General features: G+C 37.7%; 1 protein-coding gene across 1 annotated transcript in view; it reads left to right on the top strand.

Annotated features, from left to right (window-relative positions):
- Positions 1-15,247, top strand: part of suclg2 (succinate-CoA ligase GDP-forming subunit beta) — a 140,272-nt gene that overhangs the window by 121,210 nt on the left and 3,815 nt on the right. Inside the window, exon 14 of the mRNA XM_077725598.1 lies at positions 11,457-11,577. Coding sequence (XP_077581724.1) covers positions 11,457-11,577 — 121 coding nt within the window. The remainder of the gene's footprint in view (positions 1-11,456; positions 11,578-15,247) is intronic.

The raw sequence follows: 15,247 nt of genomic DNA, 5'->3' as shown, positions 1-15,247 counted from the left end.
GTCAAGCAGTCAGATTGTGGAATATGAAGAAATACATACAGTACTTTATAGTGTTACTTCAGAATATGTGATACCAATCTTTTCGCTCAGTTTGATGTTGCCTAACCGATACCTTTTCAGTAACTGCAATGAAACAAGATCTAGCTTCTATTTGCATCCACTTTACACTGCTAACTAGGAAAAGCCAAGGGAGCAAATTAAAATTCACTGCAGTTAGTGTCTTTGCAATGCAGCATTGCAAAGCAGTTACCTCCAACTATCCCATGTATTCCGGGTCCAGCTGTCATTCTGTTGTGGTGTACATCATGTGTTGGAAATAATATACAGTAAATGCTGGAGGTGCAATTTTCATCAACATCACAAGATTTTTTTATGGGAGATAAATTCTATATTTATCTTACATACAGTGAAAGTTTAATTGGCTTGTTACCAGTGGTTCTTAACATCCTCTTAATTAAACCCCAGAGGTTTGTTGAAACAGGGCCTCAACATTGTGCCACACTTTGTCGTCATTGCAATCCATCCACCATTTCCTCAGTTTTCTATTCTCTATTTGCATTTTAGTTCTAACAAGCTATTCCATTGAGGAATCCTCTTCTTGGAAAAAGTACTTGTCCTTTCATGTCATATACAGGTGTCAGTTAAATATGACCTGTGTCACAGCAGTCTGACTGCGTATGACAAATGTTACGTCATTTCGGTTTTATATTTCAAATTTAACCAAAGCTGAAAAATAACTGCAGAGTCCTTCATCTCATCCCTATTGATTAGGTCTTCAAAATGTTATCACATTGAGGACCAAAGTGGGTTCCATCCCAGTATTTTGAGAACCATTCCTTCACAAACATCTTCTATCGTGCTAAAATATTTGCAGGAGTAGTGTGGTTTTTAGTCGTGCCCCATTACACCCCCTTGTGCTTATGTTTTCACATGAACTGAGATTGAAGATGCTCAAACATCAGATTGATGAGCTCATTCATGTTCACAGGGCCATCTACTGACACCATAAACACTATACCCTCATTAGTCGTACTGAGCTATTACTGTTGGGTATATTTTGAAACCATTTATTGAAGTTAGGCCCGCCTCATTGAAGTGCAAGTTAATTGTTATGAGAGCAATTTAATGCTCCTGGAAAATAAATTATCTGAGTAAAAAATGTATACCCTGCAAACTAACTCTCAGAAGCTTTGAAAAAAAAGGATGGATGTTGTTTTTAACTGGTCAAAGTTCATTATTTTAGCACAGAGTATGAATCGCTTAATTAACAGAATTCAGGGCAAAGAACACTGATGGAAAACATTCTCTCAAGTTGACACCAAATGTTTGCTAGAAAGCTCTGTCTATAGCATGTGTGTGTCAAAGTGGCGGCCCGGGGGACAAATCTGGCCCGCTTTATCATTTTGTGTGGCCCAGGAGAGTAAATCATGAGTGCCGACTTTCTGTTTTAGGATCAGATTAAAATGAAGAGTATAGATGTATATTCAATTTCTGGATCGTTGGTATATTTAAAAACGGATGAGAGCCGTTAACTAGACGCTTTGTATAAATTATTGCCCATGACCTTCTGTCTTCAGTTTTCCCATGTCCAAATTGTAGCTGTTTGGTGTTTTGTAAGAGCCGCAGTACAAGGGATTCTATTCCGCCTAATTGAATTTTCCAACCCTGATTCAATGTTACCCTCTTCTTTGAGTCACTCATGTCTATATCATCTTGCATAATGGAGAGATGATGAGACTCGCTTGTAGCATTGGCCCTCTGATATTTACTAAGAAATATACCTCTGCCATTAGCCTTTGTATGTTTCAGAACAGGATAGAATGTAACATGAACTGCATAGACACAAGACTAGAGTTAACCCTCTAAGCGCCAAAGTTGCATAGTTGCTGTCATTTAACGAGCCAAAGCTTCGAATTTGGTGCCTCCGCAAAGTTGTTTTTCTTTTGCACATTTGGCCTTTAAGGGTTAATATAACTCACTGCAAACGTTGAGTGCATTTAAATCTCACTATTCTATATTATTCAACTCTGGATGAAGACATTATATGGCATCTATCTTGCCTACTTTGTTGTTCTACATCTCCTTTATCCATATATTACTGTCCCTGCATTCTGATAAGCGAGAGCCAGAACAAAGCATTTGTATCAGCCTGTGTGATCTCCGTTCGATGTCTGGATTGACGTGACAATCTGATGCTAGAAAAATCTGCCATGTTCACTACGGATGGAGACAATGCTGTATGCCTTCGTGCGGTTGTTATCTCAGCCAGTATCTGCTATAACCAGTTGAGGCTGCAGCTAGCCAGATTTGCATCAGATAAACTTAACATTCTCACAAAAAGGAATACAATACTTATGGACCACAGCCTTTTTTCCACACCATTCTATTCAATAGAAAGTGAAAGGTTACATATTGAGAAGAGAATTTATTTGTTACAAATTACATAAGGTAGTATTTTTGGATCGTGGATTGCACAATTTTTATATTCAACGTGGCAATGAAAATACGTGTATCAATGCAATATTTTCTTTCAGACCAAAATTGTATGTTTTAGGCGATTAAGTGAAACCTTTAATGACAGGTATTACAGCGGTACAAGCCTTCGCGTATAAGCCGTACCCTTAAAATTGTTTAATTTTCCAATTTCTCGCATAGTAGTGACAGTCAAAAGTGATTTATTCTCACGTTTTATCTGTTTATCTTTTGTACATTTTGAAATAAATGAACGTATCGGCCACATTGTCTTGCGTTATGGCGTTTCGTCCTTGCAGTTTCGTGCATGTCGTCTTTTTATGCAGTCCTCATTTTTTTCCGACAAATGCAGCTTATTAGCGAGTGAATATGGTATATCACAATTCTATTGTACATGTAACTATATACTACTGACAGCCCTAAGTCAATTTCAGATGTGGGAGATGGTCCTACAGTGTAAATCTTAGCTAATTCAGCGCCCTCTATAAACAAAAAGACAGAGCAAAGACAGCCCATGTGTTTAAAAGTCATGAAAACGGGAGGAAAGGAGAGCCCAAATGGTGGTAGTAGGAGAGTCAGAGGTCTTACACTGATTTCATTGTCCATCAGGACACAGGATGGCCTGCATCAGCCCACAGGATTGATGTTTGACAGAATAATTAGAAAACTGTCTTTGCCTGTAATCACTAGAGCTCATCTTGCAGGAGAAGACTTCCATTTGCTGTCACTGATGCCCTCACGCACACTTACTCACAAACAGCCAGTCCAAGCCATCTGTTGTTGACTGGTAAGTGGGGCAGTGGCTTGATAGAGTGGTAGGATGGGAGTGTCCCTGTTTATTCTTAAAGAAGAAAGAGATATCGTGTGTAGAAGTTGTGGGAGGGGTGGCACGTATGGCACCTTTTCACTGACTCGCTAGAAGCAGCAATGGAGAACTTCAAGGAACTAGGGGTTTATAGCCTGTGTAAACTGATTTAATTTTTACTGCTTTGGCAGTCAGCCTCTAATGTATTTGAGGTAATTTTATAGGCATTCTCACTTGGAATACTAGTAAGGTCCGCGTAACACCAAGCGATGTGGTCACAGTCACTGACTGCTACAGTGTGTGTGGTTTTGAAAATAGTGGTTTTGAATAGCCCACCGATGGACACCAGTTTTCGATAATGATAACTTTTTTTAAGGATAGTTTGACAGAAATGATACCAGCTTTAGGTTGAGAGGCTAAAATTTTAAAAATGGCTCTAAACAATTACATAAATATCAAATATTCTGTTTTGACTGCGGGGCTGATTAGTTGCTAATTGATTGTGTTTCACTTGGAAAAGCAGCGCACATAACACCCACTTGCAGATTGATTCTGGGTGGGGGGCTAAATTGACAATAAATTGATCAAATTAGTCAAACAAGGAGAAGGGTGAAATGTAGACTGTAAACATAGCTGTTTACTTGTAATGTGAGGAGATCCCCATTGCAAATATGCACTCATGCAGTAATTCTCCAAATGCAAGTTTGCTACTGTATCATTCTAAGTGTGAATGCATAATTCATTGTTTTACTATACTGTGGTTAGCATAATTTTACATTTGTAAGACTATTCAGAATGGTAAATAGCATGTGCATTTTTCTCTTTTTTTCGTTCAAGATGCACTATCATCAGGAATTAAATGATTAAAACGGGAAATACATTACTCAATGACCAGTTATATGGTCAAGTATGAAATACATTATATGTTGCCCTTGTCTAAAGAACCACAATATGCAAAAAACGTTTGATCAAATGAAATGAACATTTTGAAATCTTATATAAAATCTTTCTGAACCACCTACAGTGCAAAGGTCACATTATTTTTTTTCCATCTCATGCGCCCTTTTTGACATAGATTAAGGTGCTCGATGAGACCTCTATTGATCTAAAATCTACTCAGGGTCTTTTTTCTCCCCCCCTAAGGCTTTTATTGGTCTGGCTGATCCCTCTAATACCTGAGCAAAACCTTAATGGCTAATTGATATGCTGTTCTGCTCTCTAGAGCTCCATCAAATGTCTTTGGGGCAAAATGTCATCTTTGTAGACTCCTACCGTAAAGATGTCTAAAAATTCCCCTCATTTACATGTGAGCAGATCTATATTTCCATTTGTCAAGACCTTAAAGATTATTGAAACTAACTGTTCCCCCCCAACAATGTTGTTCAATTATACAGACGTGCCGAGTATACATACTACACAGATTTTTTTTCACTATGCTTTGGCAAGTTGAATTTCAGTTCTGCTTGCTTGATTAGGCTTTTCTAGACCTGACAATTTTGCGTATACTCAACAAAAATTCACTAAGTGAATAGAATTACCTGAGAGCCTGGCTTTTGTACTTTGAGTAAGCAAATAGAGCCATCTAAATTTTTGGAGTCCTTAGCAGAGTTGTGTCAGAATAGCACTCATTCCTTTTCAGTAATTGCTGTAGTTTGCTCATTGGTGAGGTTCAAAGACAGTATAATCAATGTAGCAGAAAGACATGTACCATGCTATTAAAAGTATGTCTCCTCCTAGTTATATTTGCTGCTTATTCATCATTATTTCAATGTATCAAGTCATTTTTTTAAGCAGACCATGTATCCTTTTCTATAATGTTTATACTCATCCATTTCTTAACGACGAACATTTTTTTTCTCATAGATTTCAACATTCACAACATTCAGAAAGCACTGTTTCTAAATTTTAAGCCTCAAGTCGTTAATTATCACATCTCTGAGGTGATTGTGTGAAGTTTGTCTGGTTATACACCAGGGAGATTCGCCATCAAGTTTTTTTTTGTTCTGTTTGACTAACAACCACATTGCATTAATGATTGATGATTCACTGCTACTTAAACTGAAAAATATTTGTCCACTGAGATGTAGTTAAAATGGTGTATTACACCTTTTTTTTAAAATGAGAAATGAGCAATGACTGTTAAGGGACTGTTGGCACACAAATAGTTTTCTCAACAGCACCATGTGCTGTTTTTCATGTTGGAAATTAATTAGATGTTATTGTAAAATCAAATGTGTTTGACCTGAAGCCTCAAGTAGGTGAGCACTGATAAAAACGATATTGCTTTGCTAGTGATAGTTTAGACTGCTAATCAACATGCCAATGCTGTGGAAGTGTGAGAGAAAATAGTTGGCCAATAATTTGCCTTGCAAAATACACCCATCTGCCCTTTCAGTCTCTCATTGGCTCCCAGGATCATGGTACAATCTCAAGTGGAATTATTTGGTTAATTGACCTTCTGTGTGCATACATTACAATATTTTAACTTGGGTCAGCCAGTAATATTAGCAACAAGGCAGAGAATGTTGGCTCTTTTATATTTAGCTCCCAGTTTGTTCTATCTGGCCTCTGATGTAATTGTGTGCCAAATTTCCCAACCACCAACTTGCTTTCATGTAATACACATAAGCAATTTTCAAAACGAATGTACCACCTACATAAAATCTCCATAAATGACCTTGCTTTAATGCTCGCTAAATGAAGGTGTCCATATTTTTTGGGTCTACCACCAAAGCCCCCAAGTGCCTCACGGCTGCCTGATGGACAACTATTAACCTGCAGTGAAGGGGTTGACGAATATTTATGTCTGCCTGTCAGCACTGACATGATACCCTCTGGAGATGAATAATATGTCTGTCCTACCTGCCCTACTCCAATTGTTCTTTCCAATTCGCAACAAAATGTGTGCTCCGTGTGTACTTGTGTGTTTAGACCAGGGACCTCTTCATACCCTGAGGTGAGCCTCACTGACATCTGACACACATCCCGTTGACTGCATGAGTCTGTCTCTCCCCACTCATGAGTGCCACCTCTCAATTACTGTATCTGTACACAACAGTAATGGTTGCAATTCCATTATGTGCCCACACCAGATGACCGTTTTCAGTGTTATTGGTCAATACATTTGTGTTAAAACTGACAGGGTGATTTATTAATTTTATTCTTTGGCTTTATGAAAAAGCAAGTGGTCTTTGCACTCAGTATTTTGGCTCCAAAGGGGGAGATTGTAGTTAATGGATCATGTTTGATACTTGGCAGTTACGGTCAACTGATGTAAGAAGCAGCCAGCGAGCTGTCATTTGCTTATGTTCCATCAGAATAATTTTTGGGAGATTATTCAAGACTGTTTACATTTGGAATGTGATGGCACACAAAGTAATATTGTAAAAAAAAACTAAATTGTGTAGAGAAAAGAACACTAGTTAACACTGCCAGTCAAAACACAATAGTATTAGTGAGCTTGCTGACACTGGCAAAATTCAGCATAGCTCAACTTCCTAACATCCCCAATATCGAAGTCTTGCTCAAGACAAGTAATAGTCACCAGTTGCATTAGCTTTCTTACTGTCGAGTAAAACTTGAGCTGCCGCTGTCTGTCAAAAGGTATCTCTGCTTGTGACATCGCCAATCTTTGACATAATGCTCAGTCTGTCTCTCTAGACCCGCAAAGAGCTGTCATGCTTCAGTAGGCCAGATAATTATTTCCCTCTTATCCCTCCTTGCCAGGGCCGGTCTTAGTCTTCAATAGAAGTCAAGGACTGCACCGCTTCCCATCACCTCTCTCCGTCTTCTTTCCTCTCAATCCGTCTTCTTGCATTGGTTTCACTACGCCTCACTCCAAGAATCCAAAGAACCTCTTTTCACGCAGCCTGAGTTTGTTTGTTTAATCTCTTCTTTTCTCTATTAAACCTAAGAGGAGATTTGCACCGGCGTAATAGATTTTCAGTTTTGTAGAGGTTCATGTTTATAAGGTTTCATAAGGAATGTGTCATAGGAGCATCTTTATTTCATGGCCCTTCTTTCTGTGTATATATACTTTTTTAATATCCTTCGTGAACATTTACACTTTGTCTTTCCTCTCAGTTTTCTTACGGACACCCTCTGACTTGGATTTGGTGTAATGCCAGACGGACACTTGAATTCTCACTAAAGAAAATCAACACCAACGCGTAATATTGCTACTACCATGACTCCCCAACATGCGCAGGGTTGCTATCTCTTTTTTTATTTTTATATTTATATATATAAGCCTTTTGTTAGTGTATGCTTCATTTTGCAATACACTAACAAGAACTGAGGCATTAGTTATGAAGGATAGATTTATAAACATTAAGTTTAGATTCATAATGACATGGCTCCAATTTATCTGCTAAATTACTACATCTGGTGAGGGATTTCACCTTTCAGAATAAAAAGGACAGTGTTATATGTTGTATAGAAACAAATATGTCACAGTCAATAAATCTATGGCAGATGAGTAGTAATAGGTAGCCATATAGAAGGGTTTGAATGCAGAAGTACATTGTTATTTCTCTAGTCCAAATGACGTGCCGCTGTTACAGACGTTAACAGCAATTTATGATTTGAGATAAGTGAAAAACATACTGCTTCCATTTCACTTGGGTTGTAAAGTTGACACAAAGAACCACGCAGAAAACATTTTTTGTGTGTGTTTGTGCTTGTTAAACAAATGTTTTGTGGCTTGTATCCACTCCACAATAGCTTCCCTCATTAAAATTAATGCATTTTTCCCGCTCTTACTCCACCTGTGTCAGAATGTGTATTGCATTTGCTGAAATTTCAGCACGGCAAACTCTGTCAGTGCATGTATTGCTTTTCCTCCTCTGCATTAATTGACTTAATGGGAACACAACTGTCATCTTTTAGTAACAAATCTTAATCAAAAATGTAATTGAAAGAAAACATTCATTGCCTACCTCCTTTTTTCTTCCTCCTTCCTAGGTCTGCACTCAGTAAATTCATTCATTAGTTTGTAGGTTATACCTTTTCCAAAATTACTTTAAAAAACATTGAAGAACATTTTTTTTCATATGAGAATTCGAATCTTGCCAATCACTCTGACAGAGTTGCCAACCTCAGTCGACCCCATTTCAGGAGTACTATTGTCCCATTTCCAGGCTTTCTGGAGTGAATGCCATTCATGCTAAATGTAAAAGAAAAATAATAACGTAGGACAATTCAAATCAGACTGTCATTTTCATGTTTTTACAATAATTGAAATATTGTGTTTTTGCAAACTATTGAAAAAGTACAGCATATTGAAAAAGTACAGCATATTGAAAATACGTTTTTCTTTGCGTTTGGGTCCTTCTACGTGCGTTTTACTGTCAGTAATTCCACCCCGCTGTGTTACCGAATTCTTACAGTTTGCAGAATCAAGAAGCCATAGTGATGGTGTGAATCTTGGGGCATTAAAATTGGAAATTTGGGGGATTTCCAGGGTTTTGAGAGGTTGTCTGGGGTCCTGGAGTTTGTGTTGTGTTTTTGGGTAAACTCCAGAAATTCCGGGATAGTTAGCAACTCTGCTAAGAATTTTGCCAGGAATGACCAAGGACACTTAATTGTTGCTCAGTAAAACCGGCAAGCCCATTTTTCCAAGATGGATTATTGCTTGGTGTCATTACTGCCTTATTTTGAAAGTTTGCATGTTAACCTGTGGTTCTAGGGCATAGAGTGTTGATCAAAAACAAATAAACAAGGACTGCCAGGAAACGTGGTGACAGTACAGGCTGTCTACTGAAGATAAGACATAACAATGGACCTTAATAGGCCACAGGGGGACACATATACCAATTTCTCGAACCCTATCTGCTTTCTGGTAACAAAAGAAACACGATGCGCTCCGTTTTTGGTCCCTTCCTGCAGAGAGATTAAGCGTGCTTAACAGGCATATGGGCATGAAAATGTGTATCTGACTGATAATTCAGCAACGCTTGCACCACACTTGAAAGGAGCCAGGCAGAATGAGAACCAACACAATACTTATGTTGCATCCTTGAGTTTAATCTCTAGCGGGAGAAGTACACAGACTTTTCCCCTCATTAGTCTCGTTACAATATGATTTCTTTCACAAGTCTTAATGTTTTGTTTGTGAAGGTCATACAGACGATCACTGATGCACAAAATGACATCAGGAGTGCTTGGCATAGCACTGATTTGTCGTTATTTTTTACTGCCTATTGTCTAGGTTATATAATACTGTATATTGTTGTGTTGAATTTATTAACTAAAATTAACTCATTTTTTCCAATTCGTCTTGAATATACCTTGGCAGCAATGTTCCTTTCTAGTAAACATTTGAATAAGGGCTGATGGCATCCAGGTAGAAAGCAGAGTGTCATGGTAACAATCCCTGATAAATAGCCATTACATTGCCAGAAATGTTGAGAACTCGACTTTTCAGCTTTTTACTTGTCTGACTAAAGTGGCCACAGGTGCACCGAGTTCCTACAAAGTTTGATTTATTATTATTATTATATATATCCCTATTTATTATTACTACTATTAAATATATCCCCATTTATTATTATTATAAATATCCCTATTTTTTATTATTATATATATCCCTATTGTTTTAATATCTCTCTACTTTAAATACTTTAATGATTTATCTAATGTATATATATAATAAGAAAACACAAACTTTGCAGTAAGTCTTCGGCACATATATATTTTTTTCATAAACAGAACTTACCTCTGTGCCAAGCAACATAAATCTCTTACTATGTATCATTTATATACATTGATGTCAATAGGAGACGCATGAATGGAAGAAATATGGTTCGTCCCAAATGAGACAGAATTGAAAAATGGGTTGCAAACACTCACAGAGCAGAACGTTGCTCAGTGAGGTAATAATAAAAAAAATGCTTCTGAATCTATGCTACCTCCTAGTGGCAGTCTGTAAGTTAATGTGAATGTACACTAAACCTAGTAATTTTAATGAACCTCAATATTTCAGGTGTATGGTACATAGACTGTCTTTTTGAAACATTGGCTATGTAAAATTGGTTGGTGGAAGCAGTAATGCTGACTCTGCTGTATGCTTTGCCAGATGTTCAAAAGCATTAGGGGGAAGAGAAGAAGGGGGGGTCTACTGATTTTAGCAGTATGGACTTTGTGGCAATATAGCATTAGTCCTTATAAATTAACTGCCCTGCCTTGGTCCTGTCCTGAATACTCACTCCGATTGATCCACACCATTTCATACGTCTTACCACTTTTAGACCTGGGGAAAAAAAGACTGCATCTTATTATCCAAATTTTGACTGTGTGCGCCCATGACCTCTCATTGCAGCCTCACCTTGAAAAATACACACTCAAAATGTCGAACACACTTGCAGTAGAAACAGATATCAAGCATTAGTGTTTTTCCCCCTCATATTATTAGTTTTAGGGCTTAGTTTTCATTGTTTCTAACTTTTGTCCATCATCATTTAAAAATGACACTGAATGATAGTCAGAAAACAATTTTCCTGATGTCAAAGTTTTAGTGGTTGAGGCTGCACAAAATTCAGAATTTGGTAATACTTTGACTGTCACTTTTCTAGTTATCCAAGTTCCTGAACCACTGTCCCAGTAAACATCATTATCACACGCAGAAAGAGTACATATTCTCAGCATGCAAACAAACACACACACACGCATGTACGAGACACAAACACTTCTTTGCAAATCAGCAATAGCAGATTAGCAGTGATTATAAACCAGCATGGAGGAGTAATCCTGTGTGTTCTGTGTACTTTTCTAGTGAGCTAGCCAAGCTAATTATCAAGTCTGAGATCGTAGGTGTAATCACACACTTTAATGCACAAACTTGCTTTCTATGTTTGTTCAATATATTGATACAACTTGCTGCTGTTTTTATTTTACAAGCAAATTAACTATGCTGTCAAGCTGCCAACACACTAGTTGGTGAAAACTGCCTTGTCTGTCTTTTTAAAACAGATTTAGGAAATGTGGACACCAAAGGGGTACAAGATTCACAAAGTCATTCCCTCACACTAGAAATACAAATCTGTGTGCCAAAATGACTCTGATGAGGATAGAATTACTGATTTGTCACAATTACTGGAATAGCTATTGCTCTCGAATATTACTAAAGCAGAGATCATGAACATGCTCCCCTCTGAAATACCCTCATTCTTTTGCCTGTCAGGTGGAGGCCATCCTAGTCAACATCTTCGGTGGGATTGTCAATTGTGCCATTATCGCCAATGGCATCACCAAGGCTTGTCGAGAGCTGGAATTAAAGGTGCCACTGGTGGTCAGGCTTGAAGGTAGGAAAATAATTCAAAGCAGCGGGTTCAAAATTATTTAGACTGCCTTGTGGTGTTTTTTTTTTTACAATATGATGACCTTGAAGTCACAATAGATCCCAGATATTTCTTGCAACTATTGTCAATTGATGTATATTGTTGTAATTCTGTGCTTACACTGTGTTTCGGGCAACAAAATAGAGAAGGAGCTTCTCACATACACATTCCACAGTGAGCTGGCATTGTGCAAACAATGTCAGCACATTTATCTTCTCGTGCTTATACAATTCATTTTAAAAGTGTTTAAAAGAAAAGTTGATTCAAGCGACGTGTTAGAAATAGGTTTTAAAATGCAGCTTAAATAATAAGGCCATTTTCTTCTCTTTTCATGCTCATAGTATAGTCAGTTTTTTTGTGTTTAACAAGAGCGTGCATATGAATCTTAAAGGTCACCTATTTTTCACCTTGATTTTACCTTTGAAGCCATTATTATTGTAGCTCTACAAGCGTATTCATCTTCATTGCAGCGCAGCTGTCCCAGTACGAACAGCAGTGCATTTCTCTTGTGTCACATTCTGCCGCACTCGTCATTAGCGGTGGCCAGAATAAGAGTAGAGACAGCATTGATATCTCACCTTTCAACCTGTGTATGCTAATATAACCTGGGCAGCTGTGCAGTTTGGAGAATGTGAGTGTGTGGAGAATATGATGGTAAGAGCGACTCTTAAGAACACAAAGAGAGAGTGTGTAGCATCGTTTCCCAACTGTGTCCTCAGATTAGAAAAGGGTTTTGTTGTGTTGGTTTTACAGAAGTGCAAACTGTTCCTAGAAACATAGCTAGAGCTGTACCTTCCTCTGAGAAATAAGACTACATTCTTTTTGTTGTGGTTCTACCTACCCACAGTAGACCTGTAACAAGGTCAGATTCTTAAGAAGATCATTTAAAAATTGATCAGTTGGATTCCGCCCTGGGTGGGTTACTATGGCAGTTTACTGGGTCCATTGATGCTTCAATATGAAAATGTTATATATGATAATATGGAAAATCTTTATTAGAAAAAAAAACATTTTGTATTCTAAACCTTAAAACAATAAAACAGACACTAATATTGTCTTTTTTCACTTACTGTAAAGGATCATGTAATTACATGCTTTATAATCCAATTGTATTTCCATTCATACAAAAAGTGGATTTGGATTTTTTTTCTTCTTTTAGAACACAATGCTAAATCCTGAGGAAAAAAAAGTGCCCAGGGTGTTAAGTAAGAGAAATACAAGAACAAATACATCAGGTGGACTTTTCAGCACACAACTCCCAAGCCTTATTATCTAAGATGACTCACCAGCTCCAGAAGGTCACTGCTGGCTGTTGGCCTAACCATGTTTGCTTGGCCTGGGCCTTATTCACGCTTTAGCTGTGGGTTATTATATCTAGGGTATCAGTCTTGTAGAGAAGATTGGTTGCTAATCAATCAGCTCAGCTCTCTAGGCTGGCTGCAGGGCAGTGGGCACAACCCAACACTCTTCAACAGGATCAGAATGGATTAACTGGCATAGTTTTAATTGGGAAAGGGATTTTAAATGATTTGGCATGACTGCATTGGCCCAAGAGTTGTGTAGTGTTTTTGTGGAGCAGATGGTGGTTGTGATGCAAGCAGAGTTGATTGGGAGAATTGAATGAGTTGTAAGCGTTGTTTTTGTTGTGTGGAAGCATCTAACTAGGCTGCCTCTGATCACTTACTGCAAAAGAAATATAATAAATTATATATTCAGTCGCACGCACATGCTTGAGTAGATGTAACTCAGGTGCCCTCATTGGCCACACTGTGAAGGGAACAAAACGCAAATAGTCTTGAGGGTACACAAACAAAGGTAAATACTTTTTCTTAGCTTTGATCCTGGACTATTAATTTCCTCTATCTGTCTGTTAAACTGCAAAATTCTTCTTGTAAAGGGCTTTGAGATTATTTGTCATAAAAAAATAACTACAATCCATTCCAAACATATACCAATACCATTTCTGGACAAAGTACTGTATGTACTGGTGATGTCCTGATTCAGTACAGTTATTTTTGGAGTTTTGGATTTGCTCACAAGATTGGGTAGGCTCCTAGGAAAACTACATTTTCTTTAGAAACTAATAATTGAGAGTTGAAAAATCAGGTCGGAAGTAAAAAAAATAATAATAATCTGCATAAGGAGATCCTGAGTAGTTACTCCTTCGATTTATGTGATCACTGTGTTATATCATAATATTTAAGAGGTAAATATGGACCTATGTTCAGTTTCAGATCTAACGTCGTTAACCGTGTTTGTCTTCAATAAGAGTCCAAAAAATATTAGGCAACATAAAAGCTAGTAAATGACTGGCAGCACATCAAAAGAAAAATGTATTTGCACTGCTAGCAAGTATCTAGCATGCATTCTGATGAGCATATTTGATGTTTGGCTCGAGGGACGGTCATGGGGAGGAGCACATTTCAAACATTTTGGATGCAAAGCGAAAACTCCTGCTGCTTGCAACTGATAATTATACGTATTAACACTCAATCACAACAAGTATGATGACACCAGGTGAAGAAAGTAAGTGCCTGAGTGGATATTGACACTATACAAACTGGATTTCAAAAATGTATGGATGCAATACAACATTGTGAATAAAAACTAAATTCAATGATGTGTAACTGTGCATAAGGGTCAAGGCCAAAAAAAAAAAAACATATGCGATGCCTGTGATCGCCAAGCCCTGCAACACAAACAGGAATGCTTCTGGAAAGAAAAACACATAATTGGCTCGGCAATACTCCCGGAGCCCATTGTCGGTGAACGCAATCCATGGTGCCAATCGCCTTTGCCAGCTTAAAACTGTATAGTGCAAAGAAGCCATTTCTACAGACTTCCCAGAATCACAGGTGTTTTCTAAGAGTCAGGGGAAAAACAGTCAGTCGTCAGACGAATCACAATTCAAAGTTCTTGATGGAAAGTTGGGCCGTCATGCGCTTCCACACGACTGCATTGTTTTTATTCACAACGTGTATTTTGGGCGAATCCATTCAAATGGGATTTAAAAAAAAAACTTGGCTCAAAGTAAAATTTTTAATATATCTTACTCTAAACCAGCGGTCGGGAACCTTTTTGACAAAGACAGCGACAAACAATTCATATTTTCCAATGTTATTCCCTGTGAGCCATACTACGAATTTAAAATTCAAAATACATACATGTAAACGAGTGTCTTTTCAATTTTTTTTTGTGATTTCACCACTTTTAAAGTGGAAAAAATGAATATTTTTTAAAAGATTCTTATGCTGTTGCCAATCAATGAGGATGCAGTCCAGAAGAGTCTACTGCAAAAAAAAAAAAAAAAAAAAACACATGACGATTAAAGCAATTCTAGAGGTAATATCTCAGTTCTGTCATCAGCGGTTTACATATTTTAGCTCACAGGTTAGCAAAGAGCCAGATGCACTCATCAAAAGAGCCACATGTGGCTCCTGAGCCATAGGTTCCCTACCCCTGCTCTAAACTGACATATTTTTACCAAGTCGGGAGATGATGTTTTTTTTTTATTTAAATCTTTCTTTTAGAATTACAATTTTAGAAATAAGAGTGATAATATTGCTTCCCTGTTCAGGTCTATAAACAAATACGACATCTCCTCATCATCAATTTCAAACCTTTGTCATTTCCA

The sequence above is a fragment of the Stigmatopora nigra genome, chromosome 10 (assembly GCF_051989575.1).
Source record: "Stigmatopora nigra isolate UIUO_SnigA chromosome 10, RoL_Snig_1.1, whole genome shotgun sequence".
Classification (NCBI taxonomy): Eukaryota; Metazoa; Chordata; class Actinopteri; order Syngnathiformes; family Syngnathidae; genus Stigmatopora; species Stigmatopora nigra.
This window is presented reverse-complemented; position numbering and strand designations above follow the sequence as displayed.